The sequence below is a fragment of the Siphateles boraxobius genome, unplaced genomic scaffold, assembly GCF_051911475.1.
Source record: "Siphateles boraxobius isolate OS27281-9 unplaced genomic scaffold, OSU_SipBor_1 76, whole genome shotgun sequence".
Taxonomy (NCBI): Eukaryota; Metazoa; Chordata; class Actinopteri; order Cypriniformes; family Leuciscidae; genus Siphateles; species Siphateles boraxobius.
In genome coordinates this window covers 3,449,538-3,471,976 of record NW_027509204.1, presented here as the reverse complement: position 1 = coordinate 3,471,976, position 22,439 = coordinate 3,449,538, and the positions used below count along the sequence as shown (strand labels likewise).

The 22,439-nt window shown below is 46.2% G+C and overlaps 1 protein-coding gene across 1 annotated transcript in view; it reads right to left on the bottom strand.

The window, feature by feature from the left end:
- Positions 1-8,628: 8,628 nt before the first annotated feature.
- opn7b (opsin 7, group member b) overlaps positions 8,629-22,439 on the bottom strand; it is a 140,017-nt gene continuing 126,206 nt past the window's right edge. Inside the window, exons 5-6 of the mRNA XM_077217782.1 lie at positions 21,492-21,826; positions 8,629-11,511 (exon numbers count right to left, since the gene is read on the bottom strand). Coding sequence (XP_077073897.1) covers positions 11,017-11,511; positions 21,492-21,826 — 830 coding nt within the window. The 3' untranslated portion in view covers positions 8,629-11,016. The remainder of the gene's footprint in view (positions 11,512-21,491; positions 21,827-22,439) is intronic.

The window sequence follows — 22,439 nt, the reverse complement described above, 5'->3', positions numbered from 1 at the left end:
TGGCCAGCCGACTCATAAGCAAGTGAGATAGCCTCAACCACCCACTTGCTCATTCTCTGTTTAGACGCCGGACACCCTTTCCTGGGTGGCCCGAAACATACAAAAAGTTGTTCTGATTTCCTCCACAGGGCAGCTCTGTGGACATAAGCGTCTAATGCCCTAACAGGGCAGAGTGAATTAAGTTTCTCCTGGTCCGATGACATAAATGGAGGAGGACAGAAAGCCTGCAGAACCGTAGGTCTAACAATATTAGTAGGAACCTTAGGAACGTAACCTGGTCTAGGATGCAGAAAAGCTTTAACCATGCCAGGTGCAAATTCCAGGCACGAGGGTGAAACCGACAGAGCCTGCAAATCTCCGATTCTTTTTAGTGAAGAGATAGCAAGCAAAAAGATAGTCTTAAAAGTGAGAAACTTCTCGGGAACTTCTTCGATAGGTTCAAAAGGAGCTAGGGAAAGACCTTCTAATACAATGGCCAGATCCCAAGTCGGCACCCTCGTACGAACTGCTGGCCTCAGCCTCAAAGTGCCACGGAGGAAACGAGTTATAAGCGGGTGTCTCCCAAGAGAAACTCCACTGAAAGGGACGTGGTAAGCAGCTAGTGCCGCCACATACACCTTTAGTGTGGAGGGGGATAACCCTGTGGAGAAGCGCTCCTGCAGGAAATCCAGCACTGCACCCACTGGGCAGTTAACTGGGTCCTGCAGGTGTTCTCCACACCAAGAAGTGAAAAGTTTCCACTTCAAGGCATAAAGCTTCCTCGTGGATGGAGCTCTGGAGTTAAGAATGGTCTCAACAACCTCGGTTGAGAGACCGGAGTCTATGAGCTGGGCCCCCTCAGAGGCCAAGCCCACAGTTTCCACAATTCTGGGCGGGGGTGAAGTATCGTGCCCCCCGCCTGGGAGAGTAGATCCCTCCTGACCGGGAGCTCCAAAGGAGAACCGTCCAGGAGAGAAATCAGGTCCGCAAACCATACTCGGGCCGGCCAGAACGGGGCTACTAGTAGTAGACTGACCCCGTCCCGGCGGACCCTCTCCAGAACTCCTGGTAACAGAGCAATCGGGGGAAAGGCGTACAGACGTGACCTCGGCCATGGCTGCACCATAGCATCCAACCCCAGGGGGGCTGGAAGAGTGATGGAGAACCACCGATGACAATGAGTGGTCTCCTTGGAAGCGAATAGGTCCACCTCGGCGCGACCGAAACTCAACCAAAGGAGCTCCACCACCTCGGGGTGGAGTCTCCATTCCCCTGGCCTCGGCCCCTGCCTCGACAGGGAGTCTGCTACCACATTCAAATACCCAGGGAGATACATTGCTCTCAGAGATAGTAGCTTCCCTTGGGACCACAGGAGGATCTGACGGGCCAACTTGTAAAGCCGGCGAGACCGCAGGCCCCCCTGATGATTTATATAAGAGACCACCGACGTGTTGTCTGATTGAACTAACACATGATGGCCTCTCAGGTCTATTAGGAAGTGTTTCAGAGCCTGAAACACAGCCAACATCTCTAGACAATTTATGTGCCACGAAAGATGATGATCCTGCCACAGACCTTGGGCTGGGCGACCACTCATGACCGCCCCCCACCCTGTGAGGGAAGCATCCGTCGTTAGCGTTATGCGACGACAAAGAGCCCCCAGCACAGGACCTTTGGATAGGAACCAAGTTTCTCTCCACATGACCAGAGCACGAAGGCAGCGCCGCGTGACTTTGAACGTGCGGAGCGGATTTCCCCTCGGGGAGAATCCCTTGGTCCTGAGCCACCACTGTAGCGGTCTCATGTACAACAGGCCGCAAGGTATAACGTTGGACGCTGCTGCCATCAGACCCAACAGTCTCTGAAACTGCTTGACAGTGAGTAGCTGGCCTAGCTTCACTTGTTTCACAGCTGAGAGAATCGAAGCGATGCGGGTCGGAGAGAGTCGCGCCCGCATCGATACCGAATCCCAAACGACACCCAAAAAAGTGGTCTTCTGGGAAGGAGATAATACACTTTTCTTTGCGTTCAGCCTCAACCCCAACTTTCTGATATGAGCGAGGACGACATCTCGATGCCGAACCGCCATCTGCTCGGTCTGAGCTAAAATCAACCAATCGTCGATGTAATTGAGAATACGAATGCCCTGAAGCCTCAGAGGCACTAGTGCTGCATCCATGCATTTCGTGAAAGTGCGGGGAGATAAAGCTAGGCCAAACGGAAGAACCCTGTACTGGTACGCCTCGCCCCCGAAGGCGAACCTCAGGAACTTCCTGTGTTGTGGAAGGATGGACACATGGAAGTATGCGTCCTTCAGATCTATCGTGACAAACCAGTCCTCGGACCTGATTTGAGACACGATCTGCTTGATAGTGAGCATCTTGAATTTTAGCTTCCCTACCGAGCGATTCAATATGCGCAGGTCTAAAATTGGACGCAACCCCCCATCCTTCTTTGGAACGATGAAATATCGGCTGTAATAACCTGACTCCAAACTGGGAGGAGGAACCCGTTCTATAGCCTCTTTTTGAAGGAGCGTTTTCACCTCTTGTTCCAATACCAGAGCCTGCTCGGGGCCCACCACTGTGTGCAGAACCCCTCTGAATTTTGGTGGACGACACCTGAACTGGATAGCATAACCCTTTTCTACTGTCTGCAGGACCCAATGAGATTTTTTGGAAGGCTTTTCCACTCTGCCAGAAATTCTACTAAGGGTACCAGCCTCTCGAGACTGGCCTCTGGTGTAACTTGAGCAGCAGACGCAGCGCCCTGTAACGGCGCACCGGCAGGGAACAACTGGTCTGACCGCTCTGAGACCCTCCTCAGAGGGAGCGAGCGTCCCTCGGGAAAGCGCTCGCTGGGATCGTCTGTGCCCCGGCATAAAGGCGGGGTTGGCAGAACGAGCCCCTGAGGGCACCGAGGAGGAATGGGCACCGTAAAAAGAGGTGAACACCTTTCCGCCTCGGTGGGGACCACCCTCAGCATCCTGAACGGCTTGGCGTCAGGACTTCTTCTTAGCCGAAGCCTTCTTAGCCAATATAACTGTCCTCAGATCAGTTCTACTGGGAGAAGGCTTCGGCTGAGAGTGTCGCGGCTGAGCCCACTGTCCAGCAGGGGGAGCACGAGACGCGACACTCTGCCTCTGCTGCGCTCTATGTGATGAGCTCGAAGACGGCCGGGGCTGCTCCCGCCCAGCAGCCCCCGGGACATGAACTTTAAGGGGAAGAAACTTTTTAAAAGCTGCAGTTTGTTTCTTTTCTTCTTGGAATTTATCGATAACTGAATTCACAGCATCACCAAACAACCCCATGGGAGAAAGAGGAGCATCTAAAAGAAAAGCTTTTTCTCTCTCTTTAATATTAGTCTGATTTAACCACAAATGTCTTTCTGCGGCCACCAGAGCTGCCATAGAACGACCCATTAATTTGGCCGATTCTCTGGTGGCACGCAGGGATAAATCAGCAGCCTGACGCAGTTCGCGAACTACGTCAGTACTGACCTCCTCACTCTCACTCATGTCCCTTAGCAGATCAGCCTGGTATGCCTGCAAGATTGACATAGTATGCAGACATGACGCAGCCTGACCTGCTGCCGAATATGCTTTACCCACCAAAGCCGAAGTGTTTCTTAAAGGCTTGGTGGGTAATGCCGGTGCCTTAAAAGATGATGCTGCTTCGGGGGAGAGATGGCTCGCAAGCGTCTCTTCCACACGAGGCAAAGCACCATAACCATGAGCCTTGGCTCCCATAATATTAGCGTATGTTGAAGTCTGGGGACTAAACACTCTATATGACACCGGTTTTCTCCATGATTTCGACACCTCGGTGTGGAGATCATGGAAAAACGGCAGGCACCGGCGTGGAGGCTGCACACGTGACGGCAAAAATCTCTCATCCAACTTTGATTTAGAAACAGACTCCTGTCTAGTCACTGGCCATTCAATATTAAGTTTTTCAACAGCTCTTGTTAACACCTCCATAAGCTCATCACTCTCAGGAGTGTGGGGTGGCGAATCCTCCACATCTCCCTCAACACTAACAACATCAAGTTCCTCAGAACTGGATAGCTGCAGCATTGGTGCCTCAGCCCGAGCGGAAGAAACCGCAGCGCGTGCTTCCGAACCCGGGACTGAGGCACTGGATCTCACAGGTGAAGGGAGAGATAAGGCAGAGCCCATCTCAAACCCCGCTGTGAGATCCATCTGCGATCCCCACGATAAGCGCCGCCGCTCTGCCTCGGCAGAAGCGGGACCCGAACCGCGGGGAGCGCGCACCGAACCGCTCTCCTCAAAGAGCGATCGGCGGGAGCGGAGCGTCCTTAACGGCAAACGCTCGCAATGCTCACAGTCTGCTCCCTCGAGAGCAAACTGGGCATGCTGAACTCCCAAACAAACAACACAAAGATCATGTGTATCCCCGCTCGTTAAATAACGCGAGCAGGGAGGAACACACTTTCTAAACTGCTGTTCGTCCGCCATAATCTCTCAATATATATATATATAGGGATAAATTGTTTGTGTGGTGCAGGGTATGTAAGACAGACAATATCACACAGGGACAGATTCACATGTAGCGCGACTGAAAGCACAGAAGCTAATGCGCTTGTGTTTTTGGGGTGCTTTATAGTTTCCTGGTCGATGACGTCACCCGCCTATGACGTTTCATCTCTCCATTGGGCTGATTCCATACGTGCTTCATGACGCACAACGCAGGGGCGTTCCCGCAGCGTTTGACGCAGCTCGAAGTTCCCTTGAAAGGGAAATTGCTCATGCCTGGGTGAGTAGTATTCGCTGAGTTTTATTTAAGTTTAGAGACGTGCTCCAGAAAAAAAGTTAACAGAGACAGAGAGGCATAAAGCACACCCTGTTTATTTTCTTTATTTTACAAAAGCACAATGTTTTATTTCAATTGTAAGTGGACACATAAAAAAGTAGACATTCAACAGTTTTTTTGTTATATTTCTTAAGTCTGTATGACCAAAATGAAAGAGTATTTTAAGTCTATTTTCCTGCTATGTGAAAAAAATCGAGCAAAACGCGCCGGCGCTTTTGCCGACCCCAGAGGGTTAAGGGCCTGGAAAAACCTGACATCATAATTTGACGTTATATCAAGAGTGCAGTCTCCAGCACATTTTTGCTCACTGTTTCCTGCTGGTGGAACAAGCTTCACACCTTCATCTGGAATGCAGAATCCCTGACAATATACAAAAAAATACCCCTAATCTATACCAAGAGCTTTTAACCTCATCATAAACAAAATAAAAATAAATCACTTTCACTTTAATCCCTTCCTATTCTAGTTTATGCTACTCCGAGCATGACTGAAACTTTGTATTTTGAGCACTTCCTGTGTTTATTTGCCTCTTCACTATGAATTGCTTGCTGTATTCCTCGTTTGTAAATCGCTTAGGATAAAAGCGTCTGGAAAATGAATAAATGTAGGTAAATAAATGAGGCCATCTGTAAAAAGGTTGAAGCTGTAAGTGAACTTGCAGAACAAGAAGTTGTTTCTGTCAAAAGGAGACAATACCACCTACTAAATATAAGGGTGTATTTATTTTTCCCAAAGACAACAATAGAATTTCTGTAGACATTTTTATAAAAGAAAACAAAAAGGTTTCAAAGCAATTTTGTGTTATTAAATAAATTATAAACTTCACCCATTAATTAATTCTGTGTGTAATTCTGATTTGCCCACGTTAAAAAGGGGTTTACTTACTTTTTCATAACATTGTATGAGTTGGCTTATACAGAAATGTATTATTTTACTTTCATTGCAACAAATCAAGAAAGCAGCAAATCAATAAAACTTTCTGTCAATAGAAATCTCCGCAATTTTATATAATTTGTCAGTAATTTACGTTTTAACAATGTATTGCAATGATGTGAAATTGTGTTGGTTGTTCCCTTTTGAGGGAACTCCATCCTGCATCAGATGTTGTAACAATATGTAACGTGATTGCTTCTTGAAGCACACGTGAAATCAGTCCAATGGCATAGTGGTTCATCATCCCGTGGCATGTGACGTCATGACCAGGAAGCTATAAAACACATCTTGACCAAACAATGTCAGCTTCTGTGCTTTCCACAATTGTGAATTTGCTGTCATATTTATTGTTATTTTGTCCTATAGTCATCTCAATGCATTATATATCATAATAAGTTGAGCAAACAACATTTTAATTCCCACTCCACATCATGGGTGGGGAACACACGATTTATGTGTCGTTTGTTTGGGAGCAGAGCATGCACAGTCAGCTTTTGAAGGGCTTCCTAACAAGCAAATCACAACCTCCAAGCTGTCCGTTCTTTCCCAATCTCCACACTGAAGTAAACCGTTTTCTGCCCATGTCTTCAGCCCTCAAGTATCAAACTACTGGTCAATATTGGGGTTGATGGGGCGATGCCTAAGGTGGAAGAGACACTTGTCAGCTATCTTTCCCCTGACTTTGCATCATCCCTAAAGGCCCAGACCTTACCCACCATGCAATTGTGGCGAAGCGGAGGACATTTGAAAATAAATATATAATACCCGCAAGGGGACCAAAGATCCTATAATCAATGCTAGACTACGCCACCTGGAATACACCAGGAAAATAACAGCCCTATACCAGGGCACACAGGTCCGTTGCCAAATGCAAGGGTGAGCAAGGATGGGTGGACTAAAATACACAAACAACAAGTCACTTTATTAAAATACAAAAGAACAAGAATGAAGACATACAATACCTAATGCCACAGTCTCACTAGTAAACCGTACCAAATAACAACATTTACTAAGACACAGAGAGGAAGATGGCCAGCAGAGACACTTTGGATTTCCACCCCACACTCAATATCCAACACACACAGTGATAAAGTATTAAACGCACTACGTGCAAATACACAAAATCAAATTATAACCACGGCCAACCCCTCCCACTCAGCGATCCAATGAAACAATGGAAAGAAAATACACAAAATACTGACATACAAAAGATTCTATTCTTGTAAAACAAAAGTACACATTCATAAACCAAAATAACAAATACATTTACTCAGAAACAAAATTAACTCAAGTTTAGACAAAACTCAACAATAAAAATAAAGCAAGCTTCGCCAACAAGAGCATTCAATTGAGACCCAGGCAAAGCAGCAGTGCAGTCACAGTAGAAGGTTTAAATCCCGCCCTAAAATAAATCACAGGGACCCTTGGACATTGTCGCACCTGCCAAAGATAAGAAACAATTACTTAGAATTAAAAACAAACTAAATTAACTTAAAATCATACATACCACAGGAGGTTTGCAGCACTGTACTACACATCGTCACTCGCCTTATGAGAATGCCGCCGCTTACGAGACAACACACTAAAAACATGCAAGCAATTCAGTCTCCCATTAACAAAGAACACTTTTTTTTACATACATAAACTTACCTAGCAGCTATTGCAAGAGCCAGTGCACACCAGAAAGCAAAACCAGAGGATGCATCAAACTCTCCTGCCAGCCACAAATATACTGATGTAAACATCTCAATCAAGTTCAAAGTTTGAGGTTCAAACCCAACGCTACTACACCTACCATTACTCACAACATGAAGTTTACAAGGGGCAGGACCCATAGTGACGCATACCTGGCAAACAAACCAGTCACATTTTTATACTCCCCAAACTGGGCACTGATAGGCTCACAGAGTTGGCATGACACCAACCAATCAGAGCAAGGGCTATACATCACCCTGCTACATTCGGCACTGTCAGGCTCACAGGGTTAGCATGACACCAACCAATAACGGCAAGGGTTATACATACCCTGCTACACAATGAAGAATAACTTCAGCCTTGGTGGGTAAGCCGTACACGTCAGCAGGTCAGGGTGGAGAGTGTCTGCATACAGTGTCCCTCTTGCAGGCATACCAGGCTGGACTGCTTAAGGACCTGATCTGTCTTGTCTCTCTGTGCCACTAAGGACACGGTCAGGGCTATAGGCCGATCTACAGCTGCTCTGGAGGCCATGGAAAGACATTTTTGGTTGAATTTGTTAGGAATAAAAGAGAAATATCTCTCAATGATTTTATCCACAGTGGTTGGTCCCAAGCAGGCTAAGGTGGTTTAACATGAGGTCAAGTCTCTTTTGGTACAGGAGGCCATAGGATGTGTTCCTCCTCCAGAGAGAGACTCCGGGTTTGACAGACAGTATTTCATTGGTCCAAAGAAGGATGGAGTGTTGCGTCCCATATTAGATCTACAACATTTGAATCGGTTGTAACTCTGTGGAGATACAGGTTCGAGATGTTAATCAATAAGTTAATAATGACTCAAATCAGATCCGAAGACTGGTTTGTCACAATAGATCTCAAAGACACATACTTCCACATATCCATCCTTTCTCATCTCAGGCCTTTCCAAAAGTTCACCTTCGGGGGTCAAAAGACCCGGTTATGTTCCGAAGGTTCCCACCAACATGGCACGACCTATAATCTTTCAGGCCTTTTGCCCACCTCCCTTTCAGACGATGGACCAGGAGAAGCTATACTTGCTGTGTTCAGTCAGAGCACTGGATGCTTATGTCTACAGAGCTGCCCTGTGGCGTTAATCAGATCAACTGTTAGTCTGCTTTGGTCACCCAGACGAGGTTCCTTAGCAAGTACACATAAAATAAGCAAGAGGATAGTTTAGTCTATCTTTATTGCTTATAAGGCTTGTAGACAACCTTCACCTATATGGCTCTCAGAGCACATTCGACAGCGATTATGGCGGGTTTGAAAGCCTTATATACAGGAGTTTCCCTGTAGGAAGTATTTGATGCGGCGGGCTAGTCCTCTCTGAACACATTTGTGAGGTTTTATAACCTGGACTTGGACTCCACACCTTCTTATGCCCTAGATTTGTTCTCGCCATGATTCAAACTAGGACAGGCACTACTCAGTATGGCATAGTGGGTATAAACATTCCCATAATGTCAACACCTGACGCAGCATGGAGTTTCCTTGAAAGGGAACTTCTTGGTTATGACTGTAACCCTGTGAGGAGAACAATATGCTCCATTGCGCTGTCATACTTCCTACATGCCTGTGATCGACTTGCTTCGGCTAATCACATTTTTTTTTTTTTCACAATGGGGGTAAAAGTTTTATATAACTCATACAATGTTCTACTTTTTTACAATTTTGATTTATTTGTTTCTTTAAAGGTGCACTTTGTAACTTTTTGTTCAAAATTATCAAAATTTAAAGAGTGAGTCAATACCCCAATCCTTTTTCCATAACGTGACCGAGTGGGATGTTTTTCAGGTGAAATTTCATACTTATGTCACTCATCTGTGCAGGTCTCATCATATCCATTCATTGAGAAAAGTTTCTCCTGCTACTTTGATACATGTGGGAGTGGCAGAGGTTTGTTGTCACAACGAGCGAGAAAGGTTGACATGGAGCATGCTAAATCTCAAACCTCAGGGGAATCGCCTGTTTAAATCAAAATGCTGAACCGAGAAGTTGCTGCTAGCAAAAAGAGAATGCGACAGAGCTCGTAATAAAACTATAATCAACATTGACTTGGCTTTTCGGAGATGTTGAGAACTGAGGGATATAATTTTTTTTTTACTTAAAGTTTTTATTACGCAACATTTATTCTATTGAATTGATAAATTGCCATATGAAGCTTTCTAACAGAGGTCATTTCATTATGGTTGTTGTAGTTCTGTGCAGGAATTTATTTTCAAGGAACTACCATGTCTGTTAATGGGTAAAGCTACTATAACGTCTTCAGCTAGTCAGCTTAAGATCCTTTCCATCTAAATTGGTTATATCTCTTAAGCCTAGTAGTGAATGTTTTATGAGAGGCGGGAAAACCATATTCACCCACAGTCATGCAGAGCTAAAGCACAACCAAAACAATGTTCTTCCGCAAAATTCATGCAGTTTTGTTTTTTAACCGCTAGAGGGCCACAAGTTACATAGTGTACCTTTAATAAAATCATTTAATTGATTAATAAATAAAGGGTACATTCGTGGATATCAGAACATTTTATACTTAAATATCAAAATATACAAGCTTAAATTCTGTCTAAATATAATTCCATTAACAGGAGGAAAAAACAGATTCCCATCACTAAAACATTTATTATCCATAATAAATCACTTGCATTTGAGGCTTGATTTAAATAAATAAATAAATACTTAAATAAATGCATAGGTGGTGGTGAGCTCATGCACCGATAACCAATGTCCCACTGGAAAAGTCATGGGAATGAAGTTTTTCATCAGTACACCAAGAGAATTTAAAGTCAGTAGATGTAAAATTATCACAAAAAGAAAAAGAAAAGAAAACATGCATTTTAAACCAGTAACTGGCTACAAAAAGCTTTGCCCAGTTGCTTAACAAAATAATAATAAAAAAATGGAAAATTGTCATTATTTACAGTCATCTTTATGTCACCTTCCAAACCTGTATGCTATTATTTTTTAAAATGTTACTTAAAGAAGAATTTGAAGAATCTTCATGCTGCTCTTTTTCATAGTTGATGGAAACCAAAAAAATCACCAAAATATCAAAAATCTCTAGTACAACATATATCTTGTGCACATCAAGTCTTCCACATCCATATGACAGCTTTGTATAAGAAACACACCAAAATTCAAATCTTTATTCACTGATACACTGTAGATCAAGTCAAATATGTCTCCTTTTGAGGCATACTGTCATGTTGGACTTAATGGATAATTGATTTTTGTGCACCATTGATATCATTTTTATTATGTTCTATGGAAAAATATTTAATGTATACGGGTTTGGAAGAAATTGATGGGCTGTCCTGAGATATGCCTGCTGCTCCAGCTAGCAAACACCTATAAACTACTATTGGTCTGTAGTGATTACGTAATAGGCAAAATGACAGAATTTTCTTTTTTGGGCATATCTGAGGGTGGCATGTATGCCATGTCCAAGTTTGCCATTCAGATTTGCTACCAAGTACTTATTTCCCCTATTATTGTACAGAGGGAAAAGAAGGTTTTATGACTTCCTTCCTTCATGTTTTCTATGATCAGTTTCTCTTCCTCTATAAGAAGTCGCTATTTATCTCGTTGGAGAGCTGGCTGACTGCCACCTCACTGTGGGCAGAGCCAATGAGGATGCGTGCTGTCCGTAGGGGGGGTGTGATGTCCAGGTAATGCCCTGTTTGTCCTTCTGGACAATGTCTGCATGTCTGTTGGCTCTCATTCAGTCCATTAGAGACCCATGTGTGGTTACACTTATCCTTTGTGTTCAGGTTTGAAAGGCTTGCTGTTCCTTTTCGTTGGCTGTCTGTCTTGCACATGCAGGGACAGAGTGTTCTCTTGCATTTTGTTGCATCCCGGCACAGGGATTTTCGGAAGCTAGGCTTAAAGACGAGGTAGACCATTGGGTTGTAGAGGGTGGATGACTTGGCAAACATAGCTGCCAGGGCAAATGCTACTGGAGGTACCAAGTCTGGATCACTAAAGGCTGCCCACATGGATACCACAGCATACGGGCTCCACGCCATCAGAAATCCAATACATACTGCCACCGATAGCTATATGAAGAGGAAACAGACAAAAACATGAACACATACATTAATACAGATAAAACGTCTCAGGTTACGACTGTAACCTATGTTCCCTGAGAACAGGGAACGAGACAATACGTCAACGACGCTATAGGGAACGCCTCAGGCGTGACAGGTGTCTGAAATCACTATCAAATCACGTCAATCATATTGACCGGCGACAGCCCGTGAATCATTAGCGTGAATGATTAACGTGCGACCTGGAAGTATAAAGGGGCGCCTTGCAAAAATGACAAATCACCTTATCGTCTGAAGGGACTGTACGGTAGGCAAGCCCCGCGGCATGGCAGGGAGACGTATTGTCTCGTTCCCTGTTCTCAGGGAACATAGGTTACAGTCGTAACCTGAGACGTTCCCTTTCGAAGGGAACTCAACAATACGTCAACGACGCTATGGGGAACGATATACCAACGCCGCCATGCTAAGGGGAGTGCATGCCAAGTGGCAGTGACAACTGTCAGAACCAGCAACTTCAAATGAAACGCTAGAACCACTCACCCTCAGGTCACACTGGGCTGTCAGTGACAGCATTCCCTACGGTCATAGCCCAAGCTACAGCCTCACAGAAAAACCTTCATAAACATGGTTAAATGAAAGGTCTACCTGGGCCGGCTCCGGGCCTGGAACCTCAGCTTCCAATTAGAAGGGGTCCCTTCTAGGGAATGTGGCTAGGGAACCCAAGGGAACCCCAGCCAGTCACTATTCAGGGGAACGTACTCACCCCGAAATGCCACCAGGACGGCCTGACCTGGCGCCAGTACATAGACACTTAGTCTGGCCAAATCCTGTCTGTCTGAAGACAGAGCCTCTGGACAAATGCCTTAAGTAAGGCATCCAACCCGAGGGACTGCGAAGCTGGCAGTGAACCACTCGGCCCGGATCTCAGAGACGGGATATCCCGGAGAGTATGACTCAGCATAGTGCTTTCCGACCCTTGCTAGCGAGGGGAGTTTCTCTACTCGATCCACGGATCAACCCAGTGTCTGTGTTTCAAAACACTGAGGAGGCCTGTGAAGGCCTAAGGGCTGATCTAACTGGGAGGCCTCACGAGAGGCCTACGACCGTCTGACCAGACTCAGGAAGCCGCATGCTCAAAGAGACCCTCGTGAGGGGAGCACAAGGTCTGCCTGGTAGGCAAACCAGGCTGTAGGCAGAAAAGGTTCCGGGAGGGAACCTTTAGCAGAGAATGAACACTTTAGCGAGCCAGGGCGCAAGCTCGCCTTCAACAGCTGCCTATTAAGGCTAGCTGAAACTGATAGCAAGAGACCACTAGCTTCATAAACCCAGCACCACTAGGGAGCGTTACAGAGAGGCCCGGAGAGGCCTACTACCTGATCCTTTAGGGAGGCCAAGAGAGGCCTACTACCTGATAACCACAGTACGTGGGAACTCCTCCTTCAGGGAGGCCCGGTGAGGCCTGCTACCTTACAACCACAGTATGTGGGGAGCTCACCTTCAGGGAAGCCTGGTGAGGCCTACTACCTGGTCACCACTATCTGTGGGAACTCACCTTCAGGGAGGCCTGGTGAGGCCTACTACCTGACCGTTCTCATTCAAGGAGGCCTGGAGGAGCCTACTACCTGATAATCACAGCATGTGGGAACTCACCTTCAGGGAGGCCTGGTGAGGCCTACTACCTGACAGCCAAAATATTTGGGAGCCCACATCCAGGGAGGCCCAGAGCGGCCTACTACCTGACAGCCACAATATTTGGGAGCTCACATTCAGGGAGGCCCAGAGAGGCCTACTACCTGATAGCCAACGTAAGTGGGAATTCGCCTTCAGGGCGGCCGGGTGAGGCCTACTACCTGATAACCATCTTAAGTGGGAATTCACCTTCAGGGAGGCCTGAGTGGCCTACTACCTGATAACCACTGGTAGCTTTGAGCCCTGAGTCCGGGTGAAAGTATAAGGTGGCCTGCTAAGGCCAGCCAGCTGGGGACTCGCCTATCAGGGAGGCCTGGTCGGGCCTACTAGCTAATAGCAAGTCATATTCTGCCATAAAGTACACTGTTGGAAACCATACTACACAGCATAATTCACTAATGGGCTTCCAGTAGCGCTATAAGGTATGTCCCACAATGTTGGGACTCACCTCCGAGGAGGCCTGTTTAAGGCCTACTACCCATCAGTGAGTCAACTGCCCGAACCACCAAGGCCAACCACGTAAAGTGAGCTGGCCTACAGTGCCCTCTGGGGGGCTGTCCAATCAAGGAGGCCTGCTGAGGCCTACTACCTAATGGCGCAGCCTTCGTTGGCAGAAAAACTGTTTACACAGCGCCTACAGCATCCTGGTGCCTAATCACATTGCCCATGGCAGTGTACTCCGCAAGAAAGCTAGCACCCTTAAAACAAGGGGAGTACAACATACGCCACTCTGCCTCAACGGAGGCCCCAGTTAGTCAGGGGCCTACCATCTATGTATGGGCGTCAGCTCAGGGCAATGCTCTGGCTTCAGGGGAGCGTACTTCGACCAAAGAAGAAGTGAAGCTTACTTCATACTCGACCCGAGCCATAGTGGTGCGAGGTGGGATAAAACAGAACTGGGAGTGAAGTGCTCAGACCTACCCTGTATCACAGGGGAATACTCACACCTCACCCTGAGGTTACCAGGGTGCGGGCCTGCCAGCGGCTCTAGGGGTGACAGAAATGTATCTGTGCCCAACCTAGGGGAGTGGGGCTTGAATGAAAGCCAACCACCTACAACCTAGCGCTCGAGCAGTAGCTCAGCGAGGTGAGTGAAGCCTAAACTGGCAGCCTAAATCCGTAGGCCAGTTCTGCATGGCAGAGTCGGGCAGGAAACCCAGTCTTCTTCGTGAAGCGAAAGACGGCCTAACCCTGCTCAATAAAGACATATATACCACGGAGGCCTGTTTGAGGCCTACCATGTCCTTACAAACCATCCTCAGCACCACGCTGCATTACTCTAGGCACCCCAGAATGCAGAGAAGGGGGCGGGCCTTGGCCTAACGACTCCCACGGGAGGAGGCTGTTTATACAGGGATGCTAGAAACCAACATTCACACAGTGAAGGGTCAGAGGAAGAAATGCTAAAATTTTTAGCAGAGCGCCTCTATTATCCCTGGCACAGCCTAGGCCAGCTACAGAGGCGGCCCTGGTGAGGGCCAGCCTGCAAGCATAGATCAATCTGAGGGCTCGGAGGAGCCACAGCCTTACTAAAGAATATAGTCTGTATTATTCCATACAAAGGGCTGCAGAATCGCTCAGCCTAATGAAACCCAAACAGAGCTCAAGGGGCGAAATACTCAGGAAGAAGTCAACGGACCCGTGGGCCGGACATAAGATCTATCTGAAGCTCTAGCGTCAGTCAACACTCTAAGTAAAAAATTCTGAGAGAGAGACCAACTACTCTACCCTGAGGTGGCTAACAGCCCGAAGGCTAACATAGTTATCGTTCTGGCCACCTAACGGGGAACTTCAGGGCCCTAATGATCCAGGAAACTTCTCTTACCTTATTACCTTGACATGACCCCATAGCTCTATACAGGGAACGAGGTCTGTAGAGAGATACATCTCGGAATTTTAATTCACAAAAAATTACTCTTAAAAGACCAGTCAGCTCACCTGCGGCGTGCGGAGTGAAGACTCGCCAGATAGTTCTTTATGACCCTGGGGTCCACCACTTTACATGCCTGAAAGAGGCGTTTCTACTAGCCAAGCCTAGGCGGGCCATTGGAACATCGTTCTTATCATAGGCCCAGCCCCAGGCCTGATGTAATGAACGTCTGGGGAGTCAGAAGTGAGGAGAGGGCTGGATTTCTTTTTAATGAAGCCCTCCGGGGAGATTATCCATCAGCGACACTGTGTGCGCTTGTGCTGGATAACCTCCCTCAGATCCCTCTTCTTGCGGGAGTCACGCCTCTTCTGCGCCCTGTTCCTCCACGGAGGGGGCGCACGAGAGGCGACACTGGCTCTCTGGCCCTGTCTACGGTCCTCGGACCGTGAAGGGCCAGGCCCTCCCGCCTGCCTGGGTGTGGAACCGGATCTCAGCGGTATGCAGGATCCTGCAGCAGGTCGGCCTGATATGCCTGCAGCACCGCCATAGTGTGCAGGGAAGCACCAGCCTGAACCGCTGTCGTGTATGCTCTGCCATTCAAACGTGCTGTTGACTATAGCGGTTTGGATGGCAGGGTTGGAGCTCTCAGTGTCGACGCCTGCCCAGACACGAGATAGTTCGCAAACGACTCGTCAAATGGGCGGCATCGACACATACCCATGCTCTGCGATCCCCTCAACATCAGCGAAATTAACCCGCTGATGTCGGTGAATACGGGCAGAGTATGGGCTCTTCCATGCCCTCTCGATCTCCGTGTGAAGATCAGGAAGGAATGGAAGGCTCACCTGAGCTGGTGTGTATGGCAGGGGAGAAACCGATCGCCAAGCCTACCGCGAGCGGTCTCTCCTCTAGCGCGTCGCCATGGCAGCTACAGCCTGTTGGCGGCGCGCTCCACAACATCCACCAGGTCTGCATACACGGGGCAGGGTGGCTGAGAGGGTTCAGGATCTACCTGATTATAAACCTCCTCAGCCATCTCCTGCTCGTCCTGAAGAGCAGCAACTGCAGGAAACCATTGGTGCCTGCAGTTCGCCCTCGTCAGCCGTCGAATCATTTGAGAGGTTTACAGGACTCTCAAGATGATTGATGAGCTCTATCTGGAAGCCCATGATGCAAGTCGCCGCTCTGCCTCGGCACGAGCGGGACCACGCGGACCAGACGTTGAACCCCCTTCACTCGAGAAGAGGGCCAGACGAGAGCGGAGCGTTTTAAGAGAAAAACGCTCACAGTTCACACAGAGGATTCCCTCGAGAACCTCTCGTGCGCGCTCTTCTCCCAGGCAGGAAAAAACACACTCGTGTGCTGTACATTTCATTTTCTTACCGTTTCATTGAGTAGCGTTTTCAAACAGACAGTCCCTGAAGACGATGAGATGATTAATCATTCACGCTAATGATTCACGGGCTGTCGCCGGTCAATATGATTGACGTGATTTGATAGTGATTTCAGACACCTGTCACGCCTGAGGCGTTCCCCATAGCGTCGTTGACGTATTGTTGAGTTCCCTTCGAAAGGGAACACATTGTTCCCTGTGGTTTGCAGTAGAGGAGGAACAAGGCCCAATAGGTCTGGATGCCCTGGATTACAAATGGCCAGATCTCATGCTATGTGCTTTTCCTCCACTTTCACTCATATGGGCTGTCCTGAGATATGCCTGCTGCTCCAGCTAGCAAACACCTATAAACTACTATTGGTCTGTAGTGATTACGTAATAGGTAGGTGTGCTCTGGGGCTCCTCCTTCTTTGATGTGTAAAATCTTCTCCGGTTAATTTATTCTGTTAAGTCAGATGTAAGTAAAAACATGAACACACAGGGGAGCTACTTTATAGAAGAAAAGAAAGTATGGTAACACTTTATTTTGATAGTCCACTTTAGACATTCTACTAACTATAAGTAACTTTGGAGCTACATGTCAATTAACTGTCATTAGAGTATTAGTAGACTGTCTGCTTAATATCTGCTAACACTTTATAGTGTTGGTCCCCCAACAGACATTCTACTGACTATAAGTAACTTGGCAACTACAAGTCAACTTATTTTACTAACCCGAACCCTAACACCTAACCATTACTTAACAGTCTACTACAGTCTTCTAATACTCTAATGAGAGTTAGTTGACATGTAGTTAAAAAATTACTTATATTTAGTAAAATGTCTAAAGTGGACTGTTGAAATAAGGTGTAACCGAAAGGGTTATTGAAAGAGAGACTTGTTTAATACTGACATGACATTTTTTTATGTTAGAACTGTAGTTTAATACTACTTGGATTAAAGCAATCTATTGTATAAATTGCTATTTATATAAAGTGATATGAATTGATTGGAGTGCCGAATTTTAGAGCTTGTATAAACATATCCACATAATTATAATCAGATGCTTTCTTAACTGCCCATATAATCTTAAAATAATCTTTCACCCCATCGCCTGCGGCTACACTACAGTGAGAGCAGCCGATGCCCATGTCTTGCGGGCGGAGATCGTAGTCCCACTGGTCCCGTGGCCTCCGCAAATATGCGCTTCCCCCAGTGAGCCTACTTGCACAGACCCTGTGCAAAGTCAGGGAGGACGAGGAGCAGGTCCTTTTGGTGGCTCCCTATTGGCCCACCCGGACCTGGCTCCGAGAACTCCAGCTCCTCGTGACAGTCCCTCCCTGGCCAATTCCTCTGAGGAAGGACTTTCTGACCTCTGGAAACTCAATGTGTGGTCTCTGGACGGGACACGGAGGTTCTAGGTGACTTACCCCCAGAGAAACTTAACACCATCACTTCAGCACGGGTGCCGTCTACGAGACATGCGTTGAAGTGGAACCTGTTTGTCCAGTGGTGTTCTTCTCCCTGATAGGACCCCCAAAGATGTTCACTTGGGTCCGTGCTTTCCTTCTTGCAGCAAGGGTTGAGGCGAAGGCTGTCTACCTCCACCCTCAAAGTATATGCATCCGCTATTTCAGCATATCACGACCACATAGATGGCAAAACAGTAGGAAAAAACGAGCTGGTCGTCATGTTCCTTAGGCGGGCAAGACGGTTAAATCCTCCTCGACCCCCCTAGAGTTCGGGCCGGGTGACAACCATGTTGTACTGAGACCCCGGCCTGGCTATGTGCTTAAGGTTCCTACCACTCCCTTCAGGGACCAGGTGCTGAACCTGCAAGCGCTGCCCCTGGAGGAGGCAGACCCGGCCCTGTCTTTGCTCTGTCCCGTTCACGCTCTGCGTCTGTACGTGGACAGAACTCAAAGTCTCAGGACCTCAGACCAGCTCTTTATCTGAAGCCAGCAGAAGGGAAAGGCTGTCTCCAAGCAGAGGATGGCCCACTGTATAGTGGATGCCATCACCTTGGCTTACCAACCACAAGTTGTGCCCTGCCCGCTCAGGTTGCCTGCTCACTCCATGAGAGGTGTTGCATCCTCCTGGGCACTGGCACATGGCTCCTCACTAACAGATATCTGTAGATTTGCAGGCTGTGACACCTAACACGTTCGCTAGATATTATAGCCTCCGTGTAGAGCCAGTCTCCTCCCGTGTTCTCACCCTAAATGGGTAGAAGCACTGAGAGCCACGGCTCTGTCGGCTTGCTGCGCCCTACTGTGCATCCTTATTACTCCAGTGGGAAAAACCTGTCAAGCCTTCCATCACCCTCGGCCTGGACGTGGTGGAGTGTCCGGCGCCAGGCCTTTATCTGTTGAATCCTTGAGAACCGGGTCTAGGCTGGGTCCCATATGTGTGACCCTGCGGGGATCCCATATGTGTATTTCTTCCGCGGCTGCTCCTAAATGGAAGCCCGTGTTTTTCCTTTGGGCTAAGTCACCCAGTTTTTCATATGCAGTTTTTCATATGCATATGCTCATTCGAGGAAGAATGTGGGTTCCGCAGCGTTCTTCTTCCTAACAGAAAGGGCACGCTTTCCCAGTGTTATCCAATAATCTCACTGTATGGGTTATATCGGAACAATAGTGACAGATACACTCTGTGTAAGCCCTCTCCTATCGTCCTCTCCAGGCAAGAGGCTCGCACAGGGCACTGAATGGGGTCAGCATCTGTGGTGCTTTAGTAGGGATTCCTATTCGTTGGTCACAACGTATATCGAGAGTGACCGACTGATAGTGAACGAGGGTTACCATACATAACCGAGACGTTATTGTTATAGCTATTCCTCGCTATTCTCACAGAACAAGAATTATTACAACGTCACAGTAATAGTTATCATTCTTAAGGCTGATTTATACTTCTGCGTCGGACCTACGCCGGAGCCTCTACGCCGTAGCCTCTACGCCGTAGCCTCTACGCCGTAGCCTACGCTTTGGTTTTAATTTATAATTCTGCGTCGTTGTCCGCGTTGACGCACGCAGAGGGAGCATGTAAAACCCGAGGAAGCGGTTTGAGCAGACCAATCACAGCGCTTGCGTCCGCGTAGAATTGACGCGTTGTTACATTTTTGGAGAGGTGCACGTCAGGGTACGCCGAAGGGTATGCGCGCTACGCACAGCCTACGGCGTAGCTACGGCGTAAGTTCGACGCAGAAGTATAAATTGGGCTTTAGTGTGAAAGTGATGGTTGCCTAGTAATCACTACTAATAGAACAAAGGACTCACAATAATCCACATATGAAACAATGACACACTTTTTATTTTTTCATATCTCTGCCATTCATGATTAAAAAATAAATTATTTAAATAGAAAAAATATTTTTATAAAAATTAATAATAATGGTGTGTCAACTCATATGGTTCAAGATTTAAGGAAATTATGTTATCTCTTTTGACTTGATAGTTATACCCAGGGCCTAAAACTAATTGTTTTGCCACACCGGCCAATTCATACTTTGCACGTGACGTCACAAGTACTGGCTGGCGGGCAAGAACGTCGTTCTCTAGCAACGAAACCCAGTAAACTAATCAAGGATCTTGCCAGGACGTCGCCAGTTTTAATATACAAAAGTTGGTGTTTTGATGTGTAAACGTCATGCCAGATAGTAGTTGTGCGATTGGATTCACTATTATTCAGCATAATCGGGTTAAGAATGTGCATGTGAACGCGCTCATTCCCTGAAAGTGAAAGTAGAAACGGACGAAACGGACTGAGCTTTCAGCATCTGTCGCCTGCAAAAAAAATAGAAGAATATTTCTTTTTAAACAAGATTTTTGAAGCTGCTTTTGATTTTCACAGATGGCAGAGTTGTGCTGTTCGTGAACTAAAGACTGTTTTTAGGCCTATATCATTTTAGTGATATTATTAATATTTAGTAATTGTATTGTTTTTAGTGTTATTAGTGTCATTAAACGTTTTGTTAATGTGCTATGGAAACAAAATAGCCTCACTATATAATTGATTGTAGTATTGGAAATTTGCAAGGCTGCAATTCCCCTGGCTGGCCACTGTTTGTCGCCATTTTGTCAGAGTTTGTTGCCCGCCAGGTATCCATGGTAGTCACAGGACTGCAAAGTATGAATTGCTGGTGACGTAAGAAAATTTACAGGCAAAATTTTTTTTTTACTAGCCATGACACAAAAACAGCCAGTTATGACACCAACATTTTAGTTTAGATACCAGTGAAAATTCACATTCCTCTATTCCAATTTGATACCCCAGCTAAAACTACTATTTAACTAATAAAAATGGAATAGCCTACATTTTTAAAGACAAGTAATACAATTTTAATTAATAATAAAATAATAAAATAAAAATTTTTAAACAGTCAGTAATAAAATAAGAACAAAAAATCTAATTAAAAGCAATAGCACAAATAAATACAATACAATAAAATACATACAAATGAAATAATCTGTGTTTTTCTGGCAGGTCTAATAGTTTTCAGGTACCAAAATTTAATAAATCAGGCTAATCAAATAAATAATACGGCATAGTCTTCATATGCTTTTTAAAGTTCAAGAGCAGTGAATGTTTTTTTCTTTGTTCTTTGTTGTTTAGTTAACATTAAAAACACACAGACAGTAGCAGGATTATTAGGATGCTGTCACTTTAGGACCGAATGCACTCACGGATCATGCGTTTAGTATTTGCGTTCAACGCATAAGACATAACAGGCTATTTTTTACTAGGATACTCGTAGAGACAGGCATTTTATGACATCATTTTGAGCGAATTTGTCCATTGAAGCACAGGAGGGCATGAAAGAGAGCTCAACTTTGCGCACTGTTTAAGAGAGACACAGCTTTCGGATGTTAACAGTGGCGAGTGTTAAATTTAGGCCCTGGTTATACCACTTGACAATTCTAAAGTTGTTACATTTAAATACTGTACAAGGAATTAATGCAATCACACCAGTGAGGAACCAGTATTACTACCATTACCTCCAACAGATTCAAAAGCAGTGGAGTACTCCTTCTCCTCAACTCTATGTGTCACTCTTACCTTGACAATAAGTGTTTGCACATTGGAGATTTTGTTTTGAGGAGAGACGTGCTGCTGCACTGCATGTTGGGCCCCCCGGACCGTCACAAGGATGAGAGTGTAGGAGAGGATGATGATGGTGCAGGGTACGATGTAACAGAAGAAGAAGAGGCAGATGATGTAGATCATGGCAGGTGTGCTGTAGCTGGGCGCGTGCCAATCGATACAGCAGGCGGTGCCGTAAGGCTCTGACCCGTACTGACCCCAGCCTGAAAGCGGACCAACTGCAAACACTGCAGCATAACACCACACTCCAACCACCAGCAAACGGGCATGGGACGAGGAAAATTTATTACCTGATGAAACACACACACACAAATGGCAATTATCAAAACAGTATACTAACATGCTAGTCATAGAAATTTGCATGTACATTAAAAATACTACACTGCAGAAATTGTTAATGTTTAGAGCATTTTTGTATCACTAAGATACTATGATTTTCATTTCCAGTGCAGTCTCTAATAAAACGTCCCCATCTGACTTTATCTGAACCATAAAGGAACTTTAGGTTACTTACGTAACCCCGGTTCTCTGATAACATGAATGAGGTATCTCACTATGGGAACGCCTCTGGGCGTGACAGATCCTGGAAGTGTCAGAAATACCCCTCTACACACTAGCGGAATCCCAGGAACTAGAGTCAGACAGATGTATTAGAAACCTTAAAACCAATTTATTTATTTATAATTTACTCAGTAAAACTGGGGCAGATCTTTCCACAATAAGTAAATAGACAATCTTCTACAATAGAATAAAAATCCATTCTCAAACAACAAAAACAAAAAAACAGTAGTCCAAATTGCTCCTTAAGCTGGCTGTTTCAGTCAACCCAGGCCAAGGGCGTGGCGATCACGAGGCACAGGGCTTCCCTGGAGGCATGGCCGAGTACAAGCGTGTCAGAGCTGG